Raw genomic sequence first — 19776 nt, forward strand, 5'->3', positions numbered from 1 at the left:
TCCATGAGTCATTTAAATTTCCCTGCAATTTCATATAAATTGCGGCTCTACCATCAGAGGGCCAAAATGGCGTGGCAATGTGCAAAGTGAATAATGTGTTTATTTCATTTTAAACATACATATATACAATTTTATTATTAGTAAACAATTGTTTAGTTTTTAATCATTTAAACTCAATTTTTTATTATTTTTCTACTAAACTGTAATAGAGAAAAATGCATTGTCTGCATATACATATATAGTTGTAATCAAATAAAGTCTGAATTACATTTTCCAGATAAATGTGATATTGAATATTTTCAATTGTCTTTTTATTATTCAACTGTACTTTATTGTTAAATTTAAAAAACACAATTAGATTATTAATCTATTTGTATTTAACTAAGTGAATAACAAAGTTATGAACTTTTTGGCCATAAAATAATTATTTTCTGCACAACATGGCGTCAATAGATGATGATTTCGTCCAAAAAATTTCGTCGAATGTTATCAACAACTATCAACAAACCACTAAATGGGTTCCTTTATCGTTAACGCATGTTGAATATCCTCAAGGTTAAAAATTTTATTTCTTGCAATTATATATGTCAAAACTTTTCTTATCGACTAGTTCATACGTATAATTTTTATTGAAAAACTTGTCAAACTTATTTCAAAAAAATTACTTATAAATACTTTTTTTGGTTTCAGGAGACTCTTTTGGACACTTTTTAGCATTAATAAGCCTTATACCATTTGCTATAATTGCTGGCTTTGTGACACTTATTCTTTTCCGACGAGATCTACACACAGTAATAAAACAAAATCAATTTAAATGAAAATTATTATTACTTTCAAATTGAACAAATTAATTTTTTAATTAATGTATTGTAGATATGTTTTTTTATTGGAATCATCGTCAACGACATTTTAGGATTGTTTTTGAAGTATACAATTAAAGAGGAAAGACCCATAAGACGGGATATTATTTATGTTGAGTATGGTATGCCTTCTACTCACTCACAACTCATGTGGTTTTTTACAATTTATACAATTTTATTTGTTTGTCTAAGGTCAGAATATAATTCAAACATAATTATAATTTTGAAGTACACGAAATAAATATTAAATAAATAATTTTATTTTTAGAATGCATCATAGCAACAATAGTACTACATCAGAAAAATTTTGGAGATGGACCATCATTGGCGGATGTACATTTGTAGCTCTTCTCGTTACCTATAGTCGCATTTATTTACAATACCATACTCTATCTCAAGTATTTTGGGGATTTATTGTTGGTGGTTTATTCGGAATCACCTGGTTTTTTCTCACTCATCAAGTCTTCACTCCATTTTTTCCCATGATTGTATCATGGTAAATAATTTTTTAATCAAAGGTTAGTTATTTTGTTTTTTGTCATTTATTAATGAATCTACAAAATTTTGTTAACAGGCGAATATCAGAATATTTATTAATTCGAGATACCACACTAATACCTAATGTATTGTGGTTTGAATATACAAATACACGAACTGAAATGCGAGCTCGTTCAAGAAAATTAGTATCTATGAAATCTCAATGACGTTTAACGGTTCTCCAGTGGTTGGAAAATAAATAAATAATAGAATATTATTGTCAAACCTTATTTATCATATCACTTTTATGTCATTAATTATACATAATAATTCATCTTTTTTGTCATAGATGTTAAAATAATTGTTTACATTTTTTTCGTAATGGCAAATTTTATAAATTTATTTATAGCAAGCAATATCCGTTATTTATGGATAATAATACTTTTTAACAGTAGTATGATAGATTGAAAGAAAATATTGTAGTAATTAGGCGAATAATTTGATATAAAATCTTATACGACAATCATAAATTATAGTAAATACGAATTATTTAAAATATTAGTGACGGCTATTTCAAGTCAATGAAGAAGAATTAAAAATACCAATGAATTATAATATAATAAAATAAACTTGATCTAAATAGTATAAAATTCAATCTAAATTCTTTAACCTTTATCTAATTGATGAATGAGCATGATTCATAATAATATACGTTGACTTGAAAAAACATCAAGAATTATTTTTGTTTACTACAATTTCAATCTTAGCCGAATCAAGAATATCCTGAGCTAATAAAGCAGCACAATCAATGATAATATTATCAGTGTGTTTATTATGTTTAAATAAATATGTTTTGTGCAAATGTGATTTATCATTAGAACTAATAACTTTCACTTCAACTTCATAGGCATTTGATTGTTGTTTTTCGTCTGTAGCCGTAAAATGATTAACGCGTGATACAATCATCTGTATTTTCCCATTAGAAAAATCGACTTTTAGCAAAAATAGTTGGTAATAGCAGTTCAAGAAGACGCTGTATTTTCCTTCAGCAAAAACCATCTTTTTCCAAAAATCTGTTAATTCAATAGTCACGCCAGAACCATTAAGAGGCACAACTTGATGGGCTGTTTTCAGATGTTCAAATACGTCAAGCGTTAATCCATGCCAACTGCATTTTTTCATTGTACTCATTGGACATTGCAGCTGACTGTAAGCACATTTTTGTTCATGGTCTTGTTTTTCATCGCTGTGAAGAAAAATATTGCAACCGTTTCTGAAAAATAATATTCATTAAAATGGTCTAGAATTTTTTTTTACAATTTTTAAATACATATTTATCTTACCTCATATTTTTACACGGAAGACTCAATTCATTGAACAATCGTTCAATGGCTTTATTATTTTGAAAAGGACGCTCGCTACGACAAAATGCGCAAAATTTAATTTTTTTTACGCATTCATTGCACATTAAATTGCCACAAGTTATGCAAGATTTCACATTTCGACCCTGAAAAGGTCCCAAACAAACTTGGCATTCGGTGATGGACGGAAGAATCATACAGTTGTGACAGTTACAATCTAAGTAGTTACTTCTAAACATTTCGTCTTTATTATCTACCTTATCTTGAATGAAAAATAAATCGTCATTATTATTATTATTAATAGCACATGTTTCAAGTATCTTTTAACAAGTAAGTATTATTTAAACATACTCTGACAGGCTTTATTTGGGTAACATCGAAAAAATTTGTTTCCATCGCAGCAATTTTTTAAATTTGGTTCTGATGATCTTGATTTGTTTTGCAGAGAATTTCCATTGTCATCAATCATACTACCATCCAGTCTGTTATCTTCTCTCTTCATTTTTTGATTTAATTTTGAAAGCTGTTTTTTCAGAAATTAAAATATTATTTTATATTTATATTAAATAAGGAAAAAATATTTTTGCATAATCGATTACTTACCCATTGTTTAAACAATTCCATTTTCACTACATAAAACCTGTTTTTGAATCCACAAATATGCTTCACACACGAAGAAATGGTAAAGGAGTTTTCTTCACAGTTGCGTGGTCTACGTTGTTCTGCGTAATCCTAAGTTTCACTAAATGTCACTTTGAAGGCAATTTCAAGGCCCCTCAGGTCAGTTTCCTAGTCCTTTATCGTCTGTACGATCCTAAATAGAAAAAGAATTTCCTAGAAAAAGCTAAAGTTTGGAGGGAGAGATGAGATATCAGGGGTGGGATGATTCATGAAAAAAGGAACAGATGTTTTCTCAGGTATGTTTTGTCGTAAAAAGGCTAGCTTAAAACATCTACATATTGTTGATGATGCTACAACAGTTGTGTAAGGCTTGAGCGATCTGTTTTTCATATTCAAAATTATTCGATGATCACTTCCCGCTCAATCCAATACTCTGAATGCCCCTGTTTTTACCTACATATCGATATTATAAATTCCTGTTTTATCACCACTATCTTTGATAGTTCTTTATACCAACATTACATCAAATTGTTGCTAACTTTGTAAATGTTTAAAAAATCTTTTTATTTTTATTAAATATTTATTGCAAAAATCGATTAGCATGCGAAAAGTACTTGATACTCTTATATTCGTTTGTGATTATTAATAATTTATTGTCTTTACTATACACATACGTCATGCATGTTTTACCACATAACACCAGCGCTGCTTGTCACTGAAAATCAGTAATCAATAATAATCAGTGTATGAAGGAAGACCTCAAAAGTTTATTAATGTCATTTTTATTTCTGCGTAGAATTTAATAACAATAACAGTAAATAAAAAACATAATTATGGAGTTTAACGTAAAAAAGCTTGTTAAGGATGCAGGAGCTGCACTTAGCAGAGTTGTTCAGGTATGTGAAATAAATAATTAATCACGTATTATTATATTCTTAGGTGAGTAATCTCAAGTTTTTATGTGGGAGTCATTTAAATTCCTTGACTGTTCCATTATGTTTCCTACATATTTACGTACTCTCTATATGAAAAATAAAATGGAATATCTCATTTAATAAATTAGAGTTTTTCTTTGTATTATATCTAAAGTCGATGAACATTTTGGTAGCAAGAAAATTGCGTTAATCAAACAATGTTGACAAATAAATACAATTAAACCTATAACCTCAATAGGATATTAAAGCTAATAGATGAATTATAAATGATAGAACAATCAATTGGAAACTATTATTTCAGCTTACAGAAGAAACACTTGGGACTTCAGAAAAAACTGAGCTTGATGCACATTTTGAACATCTTACTGAACGTGCAAATACAACTAAAATGTGGACTGAAAAAATTCTAAGAAATATGGAAGCAATGTTAACGCCTAATCCTGGTGATTCATTGTTATATTTTTTGTTATTTAGAATTATTCATCACTAATAAACGTTGAATTAATAGGTAACAGAATTGAAGATTTTTTTTATGAAAAAATGGACAAAAAAAGGCCGAATAGATTGAGTAACTTGGAATATGTCGGAATAGACATGATTGAGGCTGGCAATGAATTTGGTCCTGGAATTCCTTATGGTATTGTATAACATTATTTTTCTTGCATAATTAATTCATTCATTTTTTTTTCACACATCTTTAGATAAAAATGAAATTTTCTATTGATTAATATTTTTGAATTACAGGTAGTGCCTTAATAAAAGTCGGACAGTGTCAACAAAAATTAGGACAAATTGAAAGAGATTTTATTGGTACTGCTGCTAACTGTTATATTCAGCCATTAAGAAAATTCTTAGATGGCGAAATGAAAACAATCACCAAAGAATTGCAAATTTTAGAAACAAAAAGGTAAGGAAAATGGACTGGTCAAAAGCAAACAATTGGTTATAACAAAATATTTATATTCATTTACTTTTTTCTTATTTGTTTAGACTTGACTTAGATGCTTGTAAAAACCGTGTTAGAAAAGCCAGAAGTATGTTGGGACAGCAAAGTGTAAGTTATATTTTTAATAGTTTTCATATTATTTCCCCTTCGTAAATTTAAACTCTTGATCTCGTTATTTGCTGCATTAATTAGGAATCTGGTATATCACCAGAAGTTTTACTTGATCAGGTATTGACATGATAGTAAATACAAGAGATATAATTTAGATTGAAAACTCTTTACTCAATAACCAATTTCATCTTAGTATTCGATGATTCATTATTATTATTATTATCAACTTAGGCAGAGAGGGAGTTGAGGGTGGCACAATCAGAGTTTGATAGACAAGCAGAAATAACAAAGTTACTCTTGGAAGGAGTTTCAAGTTCTCAAGCAGGACATTTGCGATGTCTTCACGAATTTGTCGAAGCTCAAGCTCGTCATTATGCTCAATGTCATGCAACAATGCAAGAACTACAAAGAGAACTCGATGGGTAGGTTTTATTTTGTTCATGAAATAGTAACTTTCATAATCTATTCATTTTTTTAGACTTCATTTTCAAGCTTTTACTATTTATAACGCAATCATGATTTAATTCGCACTTATTTCATTGTTTAAAATCCGATTCTTTCACTTTCAAGCTACCCGACACTTGATTGGTGATGAAAGTGAGTAATGATGGTCTAATGCATCATAATCATCATTTTTTGTTTATTTTATGTTAGAAACAATAAAATAAAAAGATGCTTAGCATCATTACTCATGAATCATAAAAGCTTATATTCTCAAACTTTTTTTTTATCTTTATTGGCTTGTCATTAATTTCACTTTTTTATTTTTCCTGATGTTAAATAATCTATGGTATCTTCTTTCTGGCATATCCACTTGTTTATGGGAGTACAGGGCACGGCAACCAAGTCCTTTATTGAGAGTCAACAGTGAAGAAGTAATCGACCTAACACCTTCTTCCACGAATACGCAAAACTCACCTAGTCATCAGTCTCTCGCTACTTCTAACTATGTTACTGCTACTTTTGAAACTAATATATCTACAATACAGAATTAACGAAATAATTTAATTTTTGCTTAAACTTCAATTTTAATAGTTTATTAAAAATTTCCTAAGAAACTGTTTTGCTCAATAGCTGGATCTATCGCTTAAAATTTTCCTATTGATAAATATGTAGATAGCTAACGTTGTTAACGTTGATAATTATTATAAACTAGATGAATAGTTAAACACCAATACAATATTTAAAACTTATTAGTATATAATAGTTAAAAAATTAATGAATTTTATGAAAAAAGATATTATACTGTTTGCAGATTATTAATTCTTCACGTTATTAACTTTTTACGTTAAGAAACTAAATTTTCAGTGTATTGTTGGTTCTTATTGAAACACTTTGATTTGCATGCTTATTTGTGCCATTGGATGTATGGAATATTTTTAAAATGCTTAAATTGAAGTCTAAAAAAATATTCATTCAATGTCTTTTTTTTTTATAATAATTGAATAATGTAAGATTACCGGTGTTTGTAAATACTTGTTTAGTCTAACAAGTGGAACATATCATTCAACAAATCAACAAAATGTTAATGAACAAATCAATAACGAACAAGAGAAAGCAAGAGTAATATGTGATTATAATGCAAGGGATCCAACTGAACTTAATTTGACACAAGATGAGGTAAACAAAATGTTATTTTGGTAATGATTCTTTATTTACATTAGTTCTATTTGTTTATTTTATATAAATTATATACGGATAATTATTTCAACTTTAACCTTTATGTGATAGCATGATTAATGTTATTCAAATGTAAGAGCTTTGAGATTAATTGATTTAATTTTAATAAATATTTGTGTTACTTTAAATTAATTTTTAAAAATTAAAGCATTATTATTAATGGGTTATTTTTTTTATTATTGTATAAGTTTATGTTGATATATTTGATGTTAAAATTGGCGCCGTATACTTATTATTATTATTGCTATTATTATTATTTAGATAATAAAGTTACTTAAAAATAACAAGATGATCTTATAATTTATTCCGCATTATGTGTATTAAATCTAACGTGAAATCTATTTAAACTAATGTTTTCTTGTTCTGAATCATTTTTAGGTCATTAACATATGTCATATACCAGGAGACGAAGATTATGTAGTAGGTATTAGAGGCAGAGAAAAGGGAAAAGTTCCAAAAGTATATCTTGAAATTATAGCCATTTATTAATTGTTTAAGTTTTAAGGAATATATTTATTGTGTAATTTAACTTTCGTTGACTTAATTTAGACTTCATATATGATCTATCTATGTAAGCATTCCACGTTGAAAATATTTAAGAGTTTTAAAATATTCTTGGGCTTTGTTGAAGTGTCAATAATTTAAGGAATAAAAAAATAAATAAAAAACTACAGAATTAAATATTTAAAATTTTATTGTAAATTAAGAAAATTATTTCTTTTTGGATACACCAACAGTTCGTCCACGACGTCCAGTTGTTTTAGTATGCTGACCTCGAACACGAAGACCCCAATAATGTCGAAGTCCTCTATGAGCACGAATTTTCTTCATGCGTTCCAAGTCTTCACGTAGTTTTGAATCTAAATTCGAACTTGTGAGCTGAAGAAATAAAAAACTTGAGTTACTTTCGAAGGAAAATTTTTGTTAATAATTTTATGATACATTTCTTAATAATATATATCTTCTATTGTTGCAAGTTGATTAAAAATCGATTATGATACTTAAAGATATTGAAGTGTCATAAGAGTTCATAAACATGCTGTTAATATAGCGTAGACTACCAGCCAAATAAAATGTGAATTCAATTCTAAATGGTCGTGTATCCACGCTTAGAAATTAATTTAATTTATAATTAATTACCTGAGAGTATTTTCCATCAACAATATCTTTTTGTCTATTAAGGAACCAGTCCGGAATTTTATATTGTCGAGGATTTGCCATGATTGTGACAATTTTTTCGACCTGCAAATAATATTGAATGTAGTCGATGTAAAAATATTATTTTCGGGGAGACTACGGTTTCCGTGGCGCCGCGATTTTTTTTTGCCTCGCAAAATTGTTGTAACTTGGTACAATGTACTTGCAGGGTGATTTTTTTTCATTAAACGGTGCGGCCGAAGGCCGCCACCGGAGAGAACCCTCTAATTCTGTAGTCCAAAATTATGCCCATGTATAAGCCCATATAAACCCAAAATTTAAAGTATCAATATCTCGAAAACTAAGTGAGATATGAAAAAATTTTATTCTTCATTTTCGTCTTATTTTGGACTGTTCTATCGAAATTCATTATCATTTCGTGGCGCCACGGAAACCGTAGTCGTGCCTTATTTTCATATCTAAGATTTTGATATATTTTTTATTACCTCTTCTTCAGTGCATTCTCCAGCTCGTTTATCTAAATCGATATCAGCTTTTTTCAAAACAATGTTGGAGTAGCGTCTACCTACTCCTTTGATGGCAGTTAATGCAAACATAACCTTTCGGTTACCATCAATATTGGTTCCGACAACTCGGAGAATGTGCTGAAATTTTTCTGGTATTACGAGCGACTAAAACATACAAAAAAACAACTTAAAGTATTGCAATAAGTACATGAATATCAATGTTTTTAATTATCATAACCTCAAAACACTTTCAGTTGAGATTTAAATTACTCAAGAAATTAAATAAAAAATATTTTCATGAAATCATCTTAAAATAGTTAATCTTTAATTATAATCAAAAAAGTATGAATAATTTTAGCAGATTTTTTACAAAATTTTGGATTTGTCACAAGCACTCGTATTCACTCACCATTTTCGTTTAGATGTCATATACAGAAAGGAAGCGCAGTTGCGGATGTACAAGACTCAAAGAGTAAATGGCGGGATAATTTAATTTATATATTACCAAAGTACAAGAATAAGATTATAGTATGTTGTGAATAAAATCTTTTTATATTAGAATAAATTATATTACATTTACAATGATTATTACAGAAAACTTTCGTAAAAAAGATTCTTTAAATTAATAAAAATTTAAATTACAATACAATTTAAAAAAGTATTATAATGAGTTGTTGAACGAAAATGATTATGATCTAAAGCTCATTTATTTTGTGTTTTTTTTTAAAGAAGGAACTATTCCACCAATCCAATTAAGATATTTCTCACTTCCGTTCTGAATCTATAATACAAAAATATTTAAAATATCATATATCATAAATATAAACACTAATATTACAACTACTTACTGGTAGTGATATAACTTCACAATTTGTGTAAGGATGATTATCTCTACAATTAGAATAATATAATTATTAAATGATGTCAATTTTATTCATTTAATCGATACTTACATGACATATTGTGTAAGATTATCAACTGTTTCAGTTCGTGTTTTTATCATCTGAAAATTAATTAAAATGCAGAATAAAAATTATGTCAAATGTATTTTATGACTATTAAAAATTTCACTTACTAAAAGAAGTTCATTATCTTCATTAATTTTATTTTCCCATTCATACACCGATGTTATTTGTGGAATAATATTTACACATGCCGCTATCTTATTTTTCACCATACCACTAAAAGAAAAAACGACTTTTATTTTTAAATGTTACTTCAAATAAAATATAATTAATATATTTATCAAATGACAGATAACTTACTGAGCTAAATTTTTAGCTACATCAGAATTAGGCACTGTTACAAAAACAGCTGAATATATTCCAGATAAAGAACTCATTGTTTGTTTCCCTTGGACAAAATAACTTCTAGTAAAAAATAAAGTGCAAAGTGAAAATATGAAAGGTTTAGCTTGCATTTACGATTCAACGTGTTAGTATTTTCAAATAAATACAATATTGACTGTATTGTCGAATTATGTGCTGATGATTATTATCAATACAAAAAATATCAATAGAATTTGAAGAAAAAAATTTGGCCACCACTGATATATATTTATGGCGCTGTACCTCAAAAATTACTAGTGCTGCTATAACCAAGTTTTACTGTTGTTATAATAAGTTTTTCGTAAATTACGAAAAATTAAATTCGTCCTTATCTTATTGAATAGTCTCGATTAAACATAAATAAATTAACTATCAGAATGGCATTAAAACCAGGAACAAAACAAAAGATTGCCATGATTATAGATGTAACGAAAGTGGTATTTCATTATGGTTTTATTCCAACTGTTTTATGGTTAGGTAAGTATCAGCAATGTGCTTTGTATAGTTTAAATTTTCAAAAAAAAAATTGTGTTAATAACTTGGTCTTTTTTTTTCAAGGATTTAGACAAGGTGCCGATCCGGGTATGCCATCACTTACTTTCATGAGGTATTTATTATTACATTAAACAAAACTAAAAATACTATAATTCATTATATTTTAAATATCGTTGTTCTTACAGTTTACTGTGGCATTAATTTATTCTGAAGGAATCATTTCTGTTATGACAACATTATATTAATTAGATCTTACTATCCTACTTTAATGAAGAAATCACCATAATAGTAGATCAAACGTTTTTTTTAACTATTAAATTTAAGTGAACATCTATGATTTCAATTAAACGAAATTTCTTGTAAAATCTTGGATCAAATTATATAAATATTAAATATGATTTATGTAATAAAATTATAAACACTAAATGGAAACGATTTTTTAAATTTCTTGCAAAAAATAGAAAATTTCATTGACGGTCGGTTATAATTGTAATTACCGATAGTCGGCACTGATTTTTTGTTTTTGAGTAAAATTCCCTGTAAATTGTATAGTTTCGATAATTGTGGGGAATTATTACTGAGAATGTTGGTGAAAATGAAAACTTAACCTGCTGACAGAGTGAGAGATAAAGAGAAATCGAGAAAGAAAGAAAGAAAAGCAGAACCAGGCAAAAGAAAAGAGAACGTAAAAATTGTACGAGAGTACCTAAGGCCCGTTAACCCATCAAAACCATCATACACACGAAACGGAAAACAAATTTAGATTATTTTTTTAACTCTATTCTAAACTTTATTTTTTTTTTTTATTTTTTTCGAATTATTTTCAAATAAATATTATTGAACTTTTGAGTATAATTTAAATATTGAAAAACAATTAAATACATCCGTTAGGTTTTATGTGCATGTGAATCACTAAGTTTGGAAGAGAAGAAAAAAAGCAGGGTGCTCATATACCTTTAGAATAGTATTATCAAGAACTGGAAAACTTAAGAATTGTTATGCAGCGATAAAAGTCAGACAAAGTAAGTTCATTAATCGATTATTATACTCATCTATTAATTTTATATCTTAGTTAAATGTTTTTCATTTCATTAAGATGACTCAATCACTCTTTGTAATATAACCTTTTTGCAAATTTTGTTACAAAAGGAAAAAAAACGTTAGACTATTTCTCTTAATTTTTACTATATTAATGTAAAGTATGTATGTAATAGAATACTAATTTATTGAAATATTTCCAAACATTATGCACACATCGATTAATTACTTAATCCAAACCAAGTTGCAATTCTAACCTCAAAAAAAACCAAATAAATTTTTCTTTGTTTAGAAATCATTGTGGTGATAATTAGTCGAAAATCGAGTGTAAAAAAATTATAAAATTAAAAAATGTCCAATCATCGAGGTAGTGGAGGTGGAAGTAGTCATCAAGGAGGTCCACCAGGATTGAAACAAATAGATCTAGATCAAATATGGGGCGATTTACGAGAGGGGATTGAACAAGTTTACAATAGACAATGTATGTCAAAACCACGATATATTGAATTGTACACACATGTTTACAATTATTGCACGAGTGTACATCAGCAAGTTAATAGATCTAATAACAAAAGTAAAAAGGGTCATGCTTCTGGTGGTGCGCAACTTGTAGGATTAGAACTGTACAAGCGATTGCGTGAATTTTTAAGAAATTATCTAATAAGCTTATTAAAACATGGCATTGACTTAATGGATGAAGATGTATTGCAATTTTATACAAGACAATGGGAAGAATATCAGTTTAGTAGCAAAGTATTAAATGGAGTTTGTGCTTATCTTAATCGACATTGGGTACGTCGTGAATGTGAGGAAGGGCGTAAAGGAATTTATGAAATTTATCAATTGGCCCTGGTAACTTGGAGAGATAATCTTTTTAAGCACCTTAATAGACAGGTATGTTATAATGTTTTATCTAATTAATAATTCACTAAGTAGCAACATTATTCATACAAATATTTTATAGGTCACTAATGCAGTTTTAAAATTAATTGAACGGGAAAGAAATGGAGAAACGATAAATACTCGTTTAGTTAGCGGTGTAATCAATTGTTATGTTGAATTGGGCTTAAATGAAGAAGATCCTGGTGCGAAAGGTCAAAACCTAACAGTTTACAAGGATTCTTTTGAAAATGTTTTCTTAGAAGATACTGAGAGATTTTATACTCGTGAAAGTTCTGAATTTTTACGACAAAATCCTGTTACGGAGTATATGAAAAAAGCTGAGCAAAGACTTTTAGAAGAACAAAAACGTGTGCAAGTTTATTTACATCAAATGACTAATGAACGTCTAGCTAAAACATGTGAACGTGTATTAATTGAAAAGCATTTAGATATATTTCATGCCGAGTTCCAAAACCTTTTAGACTCTGATAAAAATCCTGATTTGGGAAGAATGTATTTATTGGTTGCAAGGATACCAAACGGTCTTGGTGAACTGCGTAACTTGCTAGAAGGTCATATTGCCAATCAGGGACTAGCAGCAATTGATAAATGTGGTGATACCGCTGCTAACGATCCCAAAATTTATGTTAATACGATATTAGAAGTTCATAAGAAATATAATGCACTTGTTTTGGTTGCTTTTAATAATGATAGTGGATTTGTAGCTGCATTAGACAAAGCTTGTGGCAGGTTTATCAACAGTAACTCTGTCACGAAAGCAGCAAATAGTAGCAGTAAATCGCCTGAATTACTTGCCAAATATTGTGATCTTTTGTTGAAGAAAAGCAGTAAAAATCCTGAAGAGGCTGAGTTGGAGGATACATTAAACCAAGTTATGGTTGTATTTAAGTACATTGAGGACAAAGACGTTTTCCAGAAATTTTATAGTAAAATGTTGGCTAAACGTTTGGTACAACACATGAGTGCTAGTGATGATGCTGAAGCTTCAATGATCTCGAAACTCAAACAAGCTTGTGGATTTGAATATACGTCTAAACTTCAAAGAATGTTTCAAGATATTGGTGTATCTAAAGATTTAAATGAAGCTTTTAAAAGACATTTGACTAATTCCAAAGAAGGATTGGACATTGATTTTAGTATTCAAGTGTTATCGTCTGGTTCATGGCCATTTCAACAGTCATTTACCTTTTCTTTACCAACTGAGGTAATTTATTTATCATTCTGCTATTGATAACGAATAACATATTAATTTAAAAAATTAGCAAATTACTTTAAATATATTCATTGTCAACTAAAATACCTAATAAATAATTTATTGATTAATTATTTATAGTTGGAACGCTCAGTTCATAGATTTACAACATTCTATAGCTCACAACATAGCGGCAGGAAACTCAATTGGTTATATAACATGTCTAAAGGCGAATTACACACCAATTGTTTCAAAAATCGGTAAATACTTATATTCAAAACCACCTACGAAATATTCACGATTCATTAATTTTCATTGTTATTTTAGATATACCTTACAAGCATCAACTTTTCAAATGGCAGTTTTGTTGCAATATAATGCAGCAACGGTGTGGACAATTCAACAATTACATGATGCAACACAAATAAAAATGGACTTTCTCCTTCAAGTCATTCAAATATTATTGAAAGCCAAATTATTAACGGCGCCTGTTGACGATGAGACTGAACTTACTCCATTGTCCACTGTAGAATTATTTACTGGCTATAAAAAGTAATTTATATTTTTATTTATCTAAATTAATATGTGTTTTATTGATAAAATAATGTTTATTGAACTATTTTTTTTAAATTTAAATTTCAGTAAAAAATTACGTGTTAATATTAATATACCAATGAAAACAGAACTAAAAGTTGAACAAGAAACCACTCATAAACATATTGAAGAAGATCGTAAACTCTTGATTCAAGCAGCAATCGTTAGAATTATGAAAATGAGAAAAGTATTGAAACATCAGCAACTCGTTGCTGAAGTACTGAATCAATTAAGTACGCGGTTCAAACCTCGAGTTCACGTTATTAAGGTAAGATAAATTTTATCATTATATAATATCTGATATATAATATCAGTTTGAAATATTACAAGCAAAAATTTCATGGTAAATTTGATAATGTATTTATTTTTTTTCTTTTTTAGAAATGTATAGATATTTTAATTGAAAAAGAGTATTTAGAACGCACTGAAGGCCAAAAGGATACCTACAGTTACTTAGCATGATTTGTTAAGCTAAAACAACGACTAATAACTATCACTTGCGTAACTAAAATACTAAATAATTTAGATTCATCGTCATCAATAATCAATTCAAACAAGGATACGCAAAAAAACATTGTTATAAAAAAAAGAAAAAGGAAAAAAACATCATAATATTCATTTACATAGAAAAACATTTTTCTTAATTTCTTTTACGGTTTTTTTATCTTTTCTTATCCCAGAGGTCGCATTATAAAGGAAAAAACATTTATTAATCCTTTCAATATTTTTTTCCTATTTATACAAATATTTATAATAGTAATAATAATATTAATAAAAAATAATTAGTTTGTTCAATCGTTATTTCAATATAAAATTATATTACTGTCAAGAGTTTGCATTATTATTTTCTTTATACTCATTGGCAGTAAATTATTCAATATTTTATGTCTATTAATATGAAATTTGAATGAATAGAATGTCTTTTCGCTAATGGATATGATAATGATACAAATTCATTTTTTCAAGTGTCAGTTACAATGTTAATTATTATGAAATTTTTAGGTGCAATATGAGTAATTGATTAAATTAATGATAGTAAAATGCGGCCAATAATGATTAAAAAAAATTTTTTTATTCAATGTTTATTTCAGTGTTTCATGTATATGAGGCTAAAGTGTGAACGAATAAAAAAAATACTGAGTGAGAGACAAAGTTTAACATTAAGAGTTCAGAATAATTAATTACAATTAATAATGATAATTATTAAATTAACAATATTAATAAACATTAATGTATTTTACTAAAACAAAACATTACTGACAAGATTAAATACTCATTAAAACTGTAAATAACTCATAAGTTAAAAGCAAACTGATACTTGCACTCGATTTACTATTAATTAATGTATGTCATAATTAATCAAAAAAATTACAATTTATTGATCAAACTTCTAGTTTCAATATTTTTAAAAAATCTTCACGAGTCAAGTTTATCTGTTTACTTGCTTCTAAATATGCTTTCTGTTTTTTCAAATTATCAATCAGTAAAGACTGTTTTCTGAATGCTTGTAAAATTTCTGAAAATTGTCGTTCATAATTCTTCACCACCAATCTTTCACTATCTTCTAATTTCCGTATTTTATCTCGTAAACTTCTTTCTTCAACTTTATTTGATTTAATGTTATTTTTTAATTTTTCATTGTCTTCTACTGATCTATTTAAACGTAAATCCAAACTACTGATTTGTTGATTAGCATGTTTTAATTCTTTTTTAATCACTTCTATATCCTAAAAATGAATTATCAATTTTGTAGATAAAAATGTACGTTTTAAAAAAACATTAACTATACCTTTTTTAATGAGCAGCTTTCATTCAGACGTGCTTGTAATTCCATTTGTTGAGTTGAAATAGTGTTTTCTAATTTACTAATTGTACTTTTTAAATTGATAATTTGATTGTTGAGTTTATCCTTTGACTCATTGATCTTTGTATTTTCGTTTTGTAAATCTTTAATCAAGTTATCTTTCTTTTTAAGCTCATTTTTAACTGTATCTAAATCATTCACTAATACTTTTACTTTTGCCTTCAAAAATTTTATAATTGTTTCATTGCTTTTCACAGAATTATTTTCAGTTGAAAAAAAATCATCATCTATCAATGGAATTGCTTCATTTCTGATTATACCAAAAAAACACAATAATATTATGGAATAAAATTAAATAATTTATGATTAAAAAAAAATATTACAAACCTAATGTTAATTTTATCTTCATTATTAATATTTGAATTCGAGCAATTATCCTTCAATCTAATATTTGGAGTATTATTCTTGTTGCGAGTGTGAAAAGAATCGGAATCAAATGATTGTTGAGAATCAAAAGAATTCAAGTCATTAGATAAATTATAAAATTTAGAAAATCCTGTGGAAAGTAAACTCTTTGTAGTTAGATGATTATTACTACTATTAATAATAAGTTCAACTTCTTTAAACAATTCATTAGTTTTTTTGTCTAATTCTTTATTTATTCGACGAAATTCTCTTTCTTTATTCAATAAATCATCTGTCATTGTGATAAGCTTTATTTGTTTTTTATATACTAGATTATTTATTTGTTATTTAATTACTAGATGAACAAAAAAAAAGGTAAGAGGGTTTACTCATTGCAAAAATTGTCCTTTATGAGGTGGCGCTGCTTACTATTTCTGAAAGGTACAAAAATTAAATTAGTGAATTTATTCATTATATTATTTATTTCTTTCTTTGAAATCAGCAATTAGAAAATACTTGTAAGGAAGATTTTAAATTTATTATTGCTAAGGATTTCGACAATACTTAATGTGTAGTTTGACCAAGTGTTTCACAAGCAAATCTTTGAATTTATGTTGAATCGGACGTTACTTACGGCAGTGATGCTGTTGAGAATAAATCAACATAATATTTATATTAATTGTATAAAACTAAGTAATTTTTTTTAAATATTTTAATAAAGTTAATAAACTACATATAAAACCTTGAATTTTATTTACAATTTTATTTAACTTTCTATTGACAATGATTTATGATGATTTATTTGATTCTTCTGATTGTTTCTGTGCAGTCCATCCTTTAGCTATAGACAAAAGCTTGAGAATTGGTTTCTGAGATTCGTCTTCAGGAAATTCAAAATCAAAAACTTCTGTCCAACCGTCAGTACCATCTTCTCCAACAACTCGTTGAGTCTTTTTAATTCTTCTTGGCATCTTTTCTTTAATTTTAGCACGACTTTCGTCATCTCCTTTTTCATTTTCGAAATCTCGCCATGCTTCAAGGAGTAGAGCTCGGTTTTCTCGCTCTCCATTAGCTCGCAAAGCAGAATTTCCTCTTTCAAAAATGCGCCTTGCTGCCGCCACACTATCGATTCCTTCTTCCGAATTAGCATTAAATAATTCAAATTTAGCATATGCTATCCATATTTTAACATGAATAGAACGTTCTAATAAACGTTCAAATAGATTTCGAGCATTTGCAGGTTCGTCTTGACTTATTTCAAAATCTATGTAAGACTTCCATAATAACTCAGGCATATCAAGCCTAGGTTGTTTCAATCCAAGCTCGTAAATTGCACGAGCTCTGTCAATGTCTCCTAAGAGAGTCTCTAATTCAGCATATTTCATCCATGTTGTACAATTTTCAGGTTCATATTCTAAAAATTTTTCATATAATTTTCGACACCGATCGAATTCTCTTAACTGAATCTCTAAATCAATATAACCACGAAACAATTTATTTTTCGGACACATTCCAAGACTTTGTCCTAATGCTTTACGTGCTGCTGCTAAGTTCTTTTGTCTTAATTCAAATTTTGCATATAATAGCCAAACTTTAGCAAAAGTAAATATTTTATGTGGTATTAATTCCAGACAGACTTTATAAACTTGGCGACAACGTTCTATATCTTCTGTTTCTAATTCTTCAAACAGTGCGTAGTTTATCCAAAGGTAAATATATCTTCTCCAAAAGTCTTTTTCTCTTTTGGGTGGGACGTACGCTATAGCTCTTTCATAAATTTCCCGAGTTTCTACATTGTTTCCTTCAGCCTCCATTAGCTTCAGATAGTCAAACCACGTATCATAATTGTACGGATCTTCTTTTACTTGCTGTTCATATTTATGTTTTCTTTTACTAACAATTACATCTTCTATTCCGGATCTATCACCATATTTTTTTTCATGAATAGTATAAGCTTTGTATATTTCTTCAGTTCTATCTTTGGGTATATGGTCAAGAGCATACTTATATATAACCCGAGCTCGTTCATGCTCTCTCTGGGATTCTTCGAATTTGGCAAATGCAATATAAAGTTTTTCGTCAATAGTTTCGTCTCCGTAAAAGATAACAGCTCGTTCATAGACTTTTCTTGCACCTTTAATAAATCCATTAGCATTTTCGAATCTTGCATATTTAATCCAATTTTTTACGTCTGGATGAACCATGACAAATCTTTCATAAATGGCTCGAGCTCTATCAATTTCTTTATAGCGCATTTCAAAATTGATATATGTTTGCCAAGCTTGCTCATCTGGTTCCCATTCCATCCAACGTTCAAAAACTTGTCGAGCTCCAGCAATGTTCTCCAACATTTCTTCCATATACGTGTACTTATACCAAAATTGGTTAACTCGGGGTAAAATTGTGAGAGCTCTATCCCACAAATTTCGTGCATGATTTATTTGACGATTTTTCATTTCCATCTCTACATATTTCAGCCATAATGTAACGTTGCGATGATCAACGTCTAGAGCACGTTCGTAAATTGACCTTGCTCGTTCAATTTGCTTTTGTGTTTCTTCCCAATGGGCATATTTCAACCAGTTAGCAACTACCATACGATTTTTTCGAATGTTATCTTCGAAAGCTTTCCTTTTTCGATGTTGATAATCTGCTAATTCATGTGGATCTGAGATTTTTTGTTTAGGTGGTGGAGGTAGAATCTCTAAATCTCGCTCTTTCGCCTCTCGTAACAGTTGCTCGGCAGTAATTTGTATTTCTGCTGGAGCTTTATTTTTAACCTAGGAAATTATACAATTAATATGTTTTATTGTTTCAAATAATGAATAAATATTCAAATGTCATAATGTATATGAATATTTAGACAGTAAAAATGCTTTATAATTATAATATCTTACCTTTGCCACTTTTGGCATTTTCTGTGGTTTCTCCATTTTTATTTCTTTTGTTTATAATACTATTATTGAAGCTTTAAAAATTTAATAGTGAGTTATCAGAAGATTTTTGATTTCTCAAAATAATCGAAAATAAATATTTTCTATGATAAAAATTATAAATAGAGCCACTATTTGACAATGCACACACGACACTGGAATCACAACGAATGAGAGGTTAACCTAGGTTACCCTAGTTAGACTAGTCTCTCTTCTCTGACCTAGCATTGTTTAATGGACGCCACTTTTGTTCATTCTGAATTTTAGTAGAGGGCGCAACATGTTAAGTCTTGAAGCGGACTTTTCAAAATTAATTTAAAATTTATAAAAAGAATTTTCTTATTTACCATACTATTTTTTAGATAACTGATGATCAGCTTTTATATAAAAAAAACAATAAATACATGATATTCTGTGGAAAAAAATTTA

At 28.2% G+C, this 19776-nt stretch overlaps 8 protein-coding genes across 16 annotated transcripts; 3 read left to right on the forward strand and 5 right to left on the reverse strand.

Moving 5' to 3' along the window:
• Position 1: 1 nt before the first annotated feature.
• On the forward strand, positions 2 to 1611 carry LOC118073731 (dolichyldiphosphatase 1-like). The gene is made up of 5 exons (XM_035094432.1): positions 2 to 555; positions 691 to 791; positions 874 to 1052; positions 1129 to 1356; positions 1435 to 1611. The coding sequence occupies exons 1-5, from the start codon at positions 441 to 443 to the stop codon at positions 1562 to 1564; spliced, it is 753 nt and encodes a 250-aa protein (XP_034950323.1). The 5' UTR covers positions 2 to 440; the 3' UTR covers positions 1565 to 1611.
• Positions 1612 to 1726: 115 nt separating this feature from the next.
• Positions 1727 to 3672, reverse strand: LOC118073729 (E3 ubiquitin-protein ligase siah2-like). 2 transcript variants are annotated; one of them, XM_035094431.1, is made up of 4 exons: positions 3302 to 3672; positions 3050 to 3221; positions 2681 to 2960; positions 1727 to 2583 (listed from the first exon to the last, which is right to left on the reverse strand). In XM_035094431.1, exons 1-4 carry the CDS (start codon positions 3320 to 3322, stop codon positions 2067 to 2069), a joined length of 990 nt encoding a protein of 329 aa, XP_034950322.1. In that variant the 5' UTR covers positions 3323 to 3672; the 3' UTR covers positions 1727 to 2066. The 2 variants fall into 2 exon arrangements, with proteins under 2 accessions (XP_034950322.1, XP_034950321.1); XM_035094430.1 differs by having other exon boundaries at positions 1727 to 2610.
• Positions 3673 to 3856: 184 nt separating this feature from the next.
• On the forward strand, positions 3857 to 7608 carry EndoB (endophilin-B). 5 transcript variants are annotated; one of them, XM_035094425.1, is made up of 9 exons: positions 3857 to 4215; positions 4556 to 4697; positions 4763 to 4891; positions 4999 to 5161; positions 5245 to 5308; positions 5393 to 5428; positions 5543 to 5733; positions 6796 to 6931; positions 7370 to 7608. In XM_035094425.1, exons 1-9 carry the CDS (start codon positions 4153 to 4155, stop codon positions 7478 to 7480), a joined length of 1035 nt encoding a protein of 344 aa, XP_034950316.1. In that variant the 5' UTR covers positions 3857 to 4152; the 3' UTR covers positions 7481 to 7608. The 5 variants fall into 5 exon arrangements, with proteins under 5 accessions (XP_034950316.1, XP_034950320.1, XP_034950318.1 ...); XM_035094429.1 differs by lacking the exons at positions 6796 to 6931; positions 7370 to 7608 and adding exons at positions 5882 to 5908; positions 6144 to 6268 and having other exon boundaries at positions 3858 to 4215; XM_035094427.1 differs by lacking the exon at positions 7370 to 7608 and having other exon boundaries at positions 3858 to 4215; positions 6144 to 6933.
• Positions 7609 to 7667: 59 nt separating this feature from the next.
• Positions 7668 to 9190, reverse strand: RpS18 (ribosomal protein S18). The gene is made up of 4 exons (XM_035094437.1): positions 9065 to 9190; positions 8635 to 8820; positions 8132 to 8233; positions 7668 to 7870 (listed from the first exon to the last, which is right to left on the reverse strand). The coding sequence occupies exons 1-4, from the start codon at positions 9065 to 9067 to the stop codon at positions 7703 to 7705; spliced, it is 459 nt and encodes a 152-aa protein (XP_034950328.1). The 5' UTR covers positions 9068 to 9190; the 3' UTR covers positions 7668 to 7702.
• A 37-nt stretch (positions 9191 to 9227) lies between these two features.
• On the reverse strand, positions 9228 to 10540 carry LOC118073735 (protein CutA homolog). Of its 2 annotated transcripts, XM_035094439.1 has the most exons (6): positions 10227 to 10540; positions 9921 to 10025; positions 9731 to 9836; positions 9609 to 9658; positions 9504 to 9546; positions 9228 to 9436 (listed from the first exon to the last, which is right to left on the reverse strand). In XM_035094439.1, the coding sequence occupies exons 2-6, from the start codon at positions 9995 to 9997 to the stop codon at positions 9362 to 9364; spliced, it is 351 nt and encodes a 116-aa protein (XP_034950330.1). In that variant the 5' UTR covers positions 9998 to 10025; positions 10227 to 10540; the 3' UTR covers positions 9228 to 9361. The 2 variants fall into 2 exon arrangements, with proteins under 2 accessions (XP_034950330.1, XP_034950329.1); XM_035094438.1 differs by having other exon boundaries at positions 9231 to 9436; positions 9921 to 10530.
• A 568-nt stretch (positions 10541 to 11108) lies between these two features.
• Positions 11109 to 14919, forward strand: Cul1 (cullin 1). 3 transcript variants are annotated; one of them, XM_035094331.1, is made up of 7 exons: positions 11109 to 11500; positions 11809 to 12410; positions 12481 to 13623; positions 13753 to 13871; positions 13939 to 14163; positions 14254 to 14473; positions 14587 to 14919. In XM_035094331.1, exons 2-7 carry the CDS (start codon positions 11868 to 11870, stop codon positions 14665 to 14667), a joined length of 2331 nt encoding a protein of 776 aa, XP_034950222.1. In that variant the 5' UTR covers positions 11109 to 11500; positions 11809 to 11867; the 3' UTR covers positions 14668 to 14919. The 3 variants fall into 3 exon arrangements, with proteins under 3 accessions (XP_034950222.1, XP_034950224.1, XP_034950223.1); XM_035094333.1 differs by lacking the exon at positions 11109 to 11500 and adding an exon at positions 11576 to 11677; XM_035094332.1 differs by lacking the exon at positions 11109 to 11500 and adding an exon at positions 11589 to 11681.
• A 269-nt stretch (positions 14920 to 15188) lies between these two features.
• LOC118073616 (uncharacterized protein DDB_G0283697) lies at positions 15189 to 16758 on the reverse strand. The gene is made up of 3 exons (XM_035094235.1): positions 16397 to 16758; positions 15995 to 16319; positions 15189 to 15932 (listed from the first exon to the last, which is right to left on the reverse strand). The coding sequence occupies exons 1-3, from the start codon at positions 16711 to 16713 to the stop codon at positions 15588 to 15590; spliced, it is 987 nt and encodes a 328-aa protein (XP_034950126.1). The 5' UTR covers positions 16714 to 16758; the 3' UTR covers positions 15189 to 15587.
• Positions 16759 to 17148: 390 nt separating this feature from the next.
• Positions 17149 to 19543, reverse strand: crn (pre-mRNA splicing factor crn). Its single transcript, XM_035094348.1, has 2 exons — positions 19312 to 19543; positions 17149 to 19194 (listed from the first exon to the last, which is right to left on the reverse strand). Exons 1-2 carry the CDS (start codon positions 19345 to 19347, stop codon positions 17203 to 17205), a joined length of 2028 nt encoding a protein of 675 aa, XP_034950239.1. The 5' UTR covers positions 19348 to 19543; the 3' UTR covers positions 17149 to 17202.
• Positions 19544 to 19776: the final 233 nt, after the last annotated feature.

This window comes from Chelonus insularis, unplaced genomic scaffold (genome assembly GCF_013357705.1).
Source record: "Chelonus insularis isolate UGA/USDA-ARS -01 unplaced genomic scaffold, ASM1335770v1 scaffold_362_pilon, whole genome shotgun sequence".
Classification (NCBI taxonomy): Eukaryota; Metazoa; Arthropoda; class Insecta; order Hymenoptera; family Braconidae; genus Chelonus; species Chelonus insularis.

Excerpts from the sequence above, each read along its gene's own strand:
- LOC118073735 (XM_035094438.1), bottom strand. The coding sequence starts at position 10,075 with ATGCAAGCTAAACCTTTCATATTTTCACTTTGCACTTTATTTTTTACT. Across the intron at positions 9,837-9,920 it reads GTAGCTAAAAATTTAGCTCA|TGGTATGGTGAAAAATAAGA; the intron begins GTAAGTTATCTG and ends TTTTTCTTTTAG. Across the intron at positions 9,437-9,503 it reads GTGAAGTTATATCACTACCA|ATTCAGAACGGAAGTGAGAA; the intron begins GTAAGTAGTTGT and ends TTTGTATTATAG.
- EndoB (XM_035094425.1), top strand. The coding sequence starts at position 4,153 with ATGGAGTTTAACGTAAAAAAGCTTGTTAAGGATGCAGGAGCTGCACTT. Across the intron at positions 5,162-5,244 it reads CAAATTTTAGAAACAAAAAG|ACTTGACTTAGATGCTTGTA; the intron begins GTAAGGAAAATG and ends TTATTTGTTTAG. Across the intron at positions 5,429-5,542 it reads CAGAAGTTTTACTTGATCAG|GCAGAGAGGGAGTTGAGGGT; the intron begins GTATTGACATGA and ends TTATCAACTTAG.
- crn (XM_035094348.1), bottom strand. The coding sequence starts at position 19,347 with ATGGAGAAACCACAGAAAATGCCAAAAGTGGCAAAG. Across the intron at positions 19,195-19,311 it reads AAATGCCAAAAGTGGCAAAG|GTTAAAAATAAAGCTCCAGC; the intron begins GTAAGATATTAT and ends ATAATTTCCTAG.
- RpS18 (XM_035094437.1), bottom strand. Across the intron at positions 8,234-8,634 it reads GAGAATGCACTGAAGAAGAG|GTCGAAAAAATTGTCACAAT; the intron begins GTAATAAAAAAT and ends TATTATTTGCAG. Across the intron at positions 7,871-8,131 it reads TTGATGGAAAATACTCTCAG|CTCACAAGTTCGAATTTAGA; the intron begins GTAATTAATTAT and ends TTATTTCTTCAG.
- LOC118073731 (XM_035094432.1), top strand. The coding sequence starts at position 441 with ATGGCGTCAATAGATGATGATTTCGTCCAAAAAATTTCGTCGAATGTT. Across the intron at positions 792-873 it reads TCCGACGAGATCTACACACA|ATATGTTTTTTTATTGGAAT; the intron begins GTAATAAAACAA and ends AATGTATTGTAG. Across the intron at positions 1,357-1,434 it reads TTTCCCATGATTGTATCATG|GCGAATATCAGAATATTTAT; the intron begins GTAAATAATTTT and ends TTTTGTTAACAG.
- LOC118073616 (XM_035094235.1), bottom strand. The coding sequence starts at position 16,713 with ATGACAGATGATTTATTGAATAAAGAAAGAGAATTTCGTCGAATAAAT. Across the intron at positions 16,320-16,396 it reads GAAGATAAAATTAACATTAG|AAATGAAGCAATTCCATTGA; the intron begins GTTTGTAATATT and ends TGGTATAATCAG. Across the intron at positions 15,933-15,994 it reads AAAGCTGCTCATTAAAAAAG|GATATAGAAGTGATTAAAAA; the intron begins GTATAGTTAATG and ends ATTCATTTTTAG.
- LOC118073729 (XM_035094430.1), bottom strand. The coding sequence starts at position 3,322 with ATGGAATTGTTTAAACAATGG. Across the intron at positions 3,222-3,301 it reads TGGAATTGTTTAAACAATGG|CTTTCAAAATTAAATCAAAA; the intron begins GTAAGTAATCGA and ends CTGAAAAAACAG. Across the intron at positions 2,611-2,680 it reads CTTCCGTGTAAAAATATGAG|AAACGGTTGCAATATTTTTC; the intron begins GTAAGATAAATA and ends ATTATTTTTCAG.
- Cul1 (XM_035094331.1), top strand. The coding sequence starts at position 11,868 with ATGTCCAATCATCGAGGTAGTGGAGGTGGAAGTAGTCATCAAGGAGGT. Across the intron at positions 12,411-12,480 it reads TTAAGCACCTTAATAGACAG|GTCACTAATGCAGTTTTAAA; the intron begins GTATGTTATAAT and ends AATATTTTATAG. Across the intron at positions 14,474-14,586 it reads CTCGAGTTCACGTTATTAAG|AAATGTATAGATATTTTAAT; the intron begins GTAAGATAAATT and ends TTTCTTTTTTAG.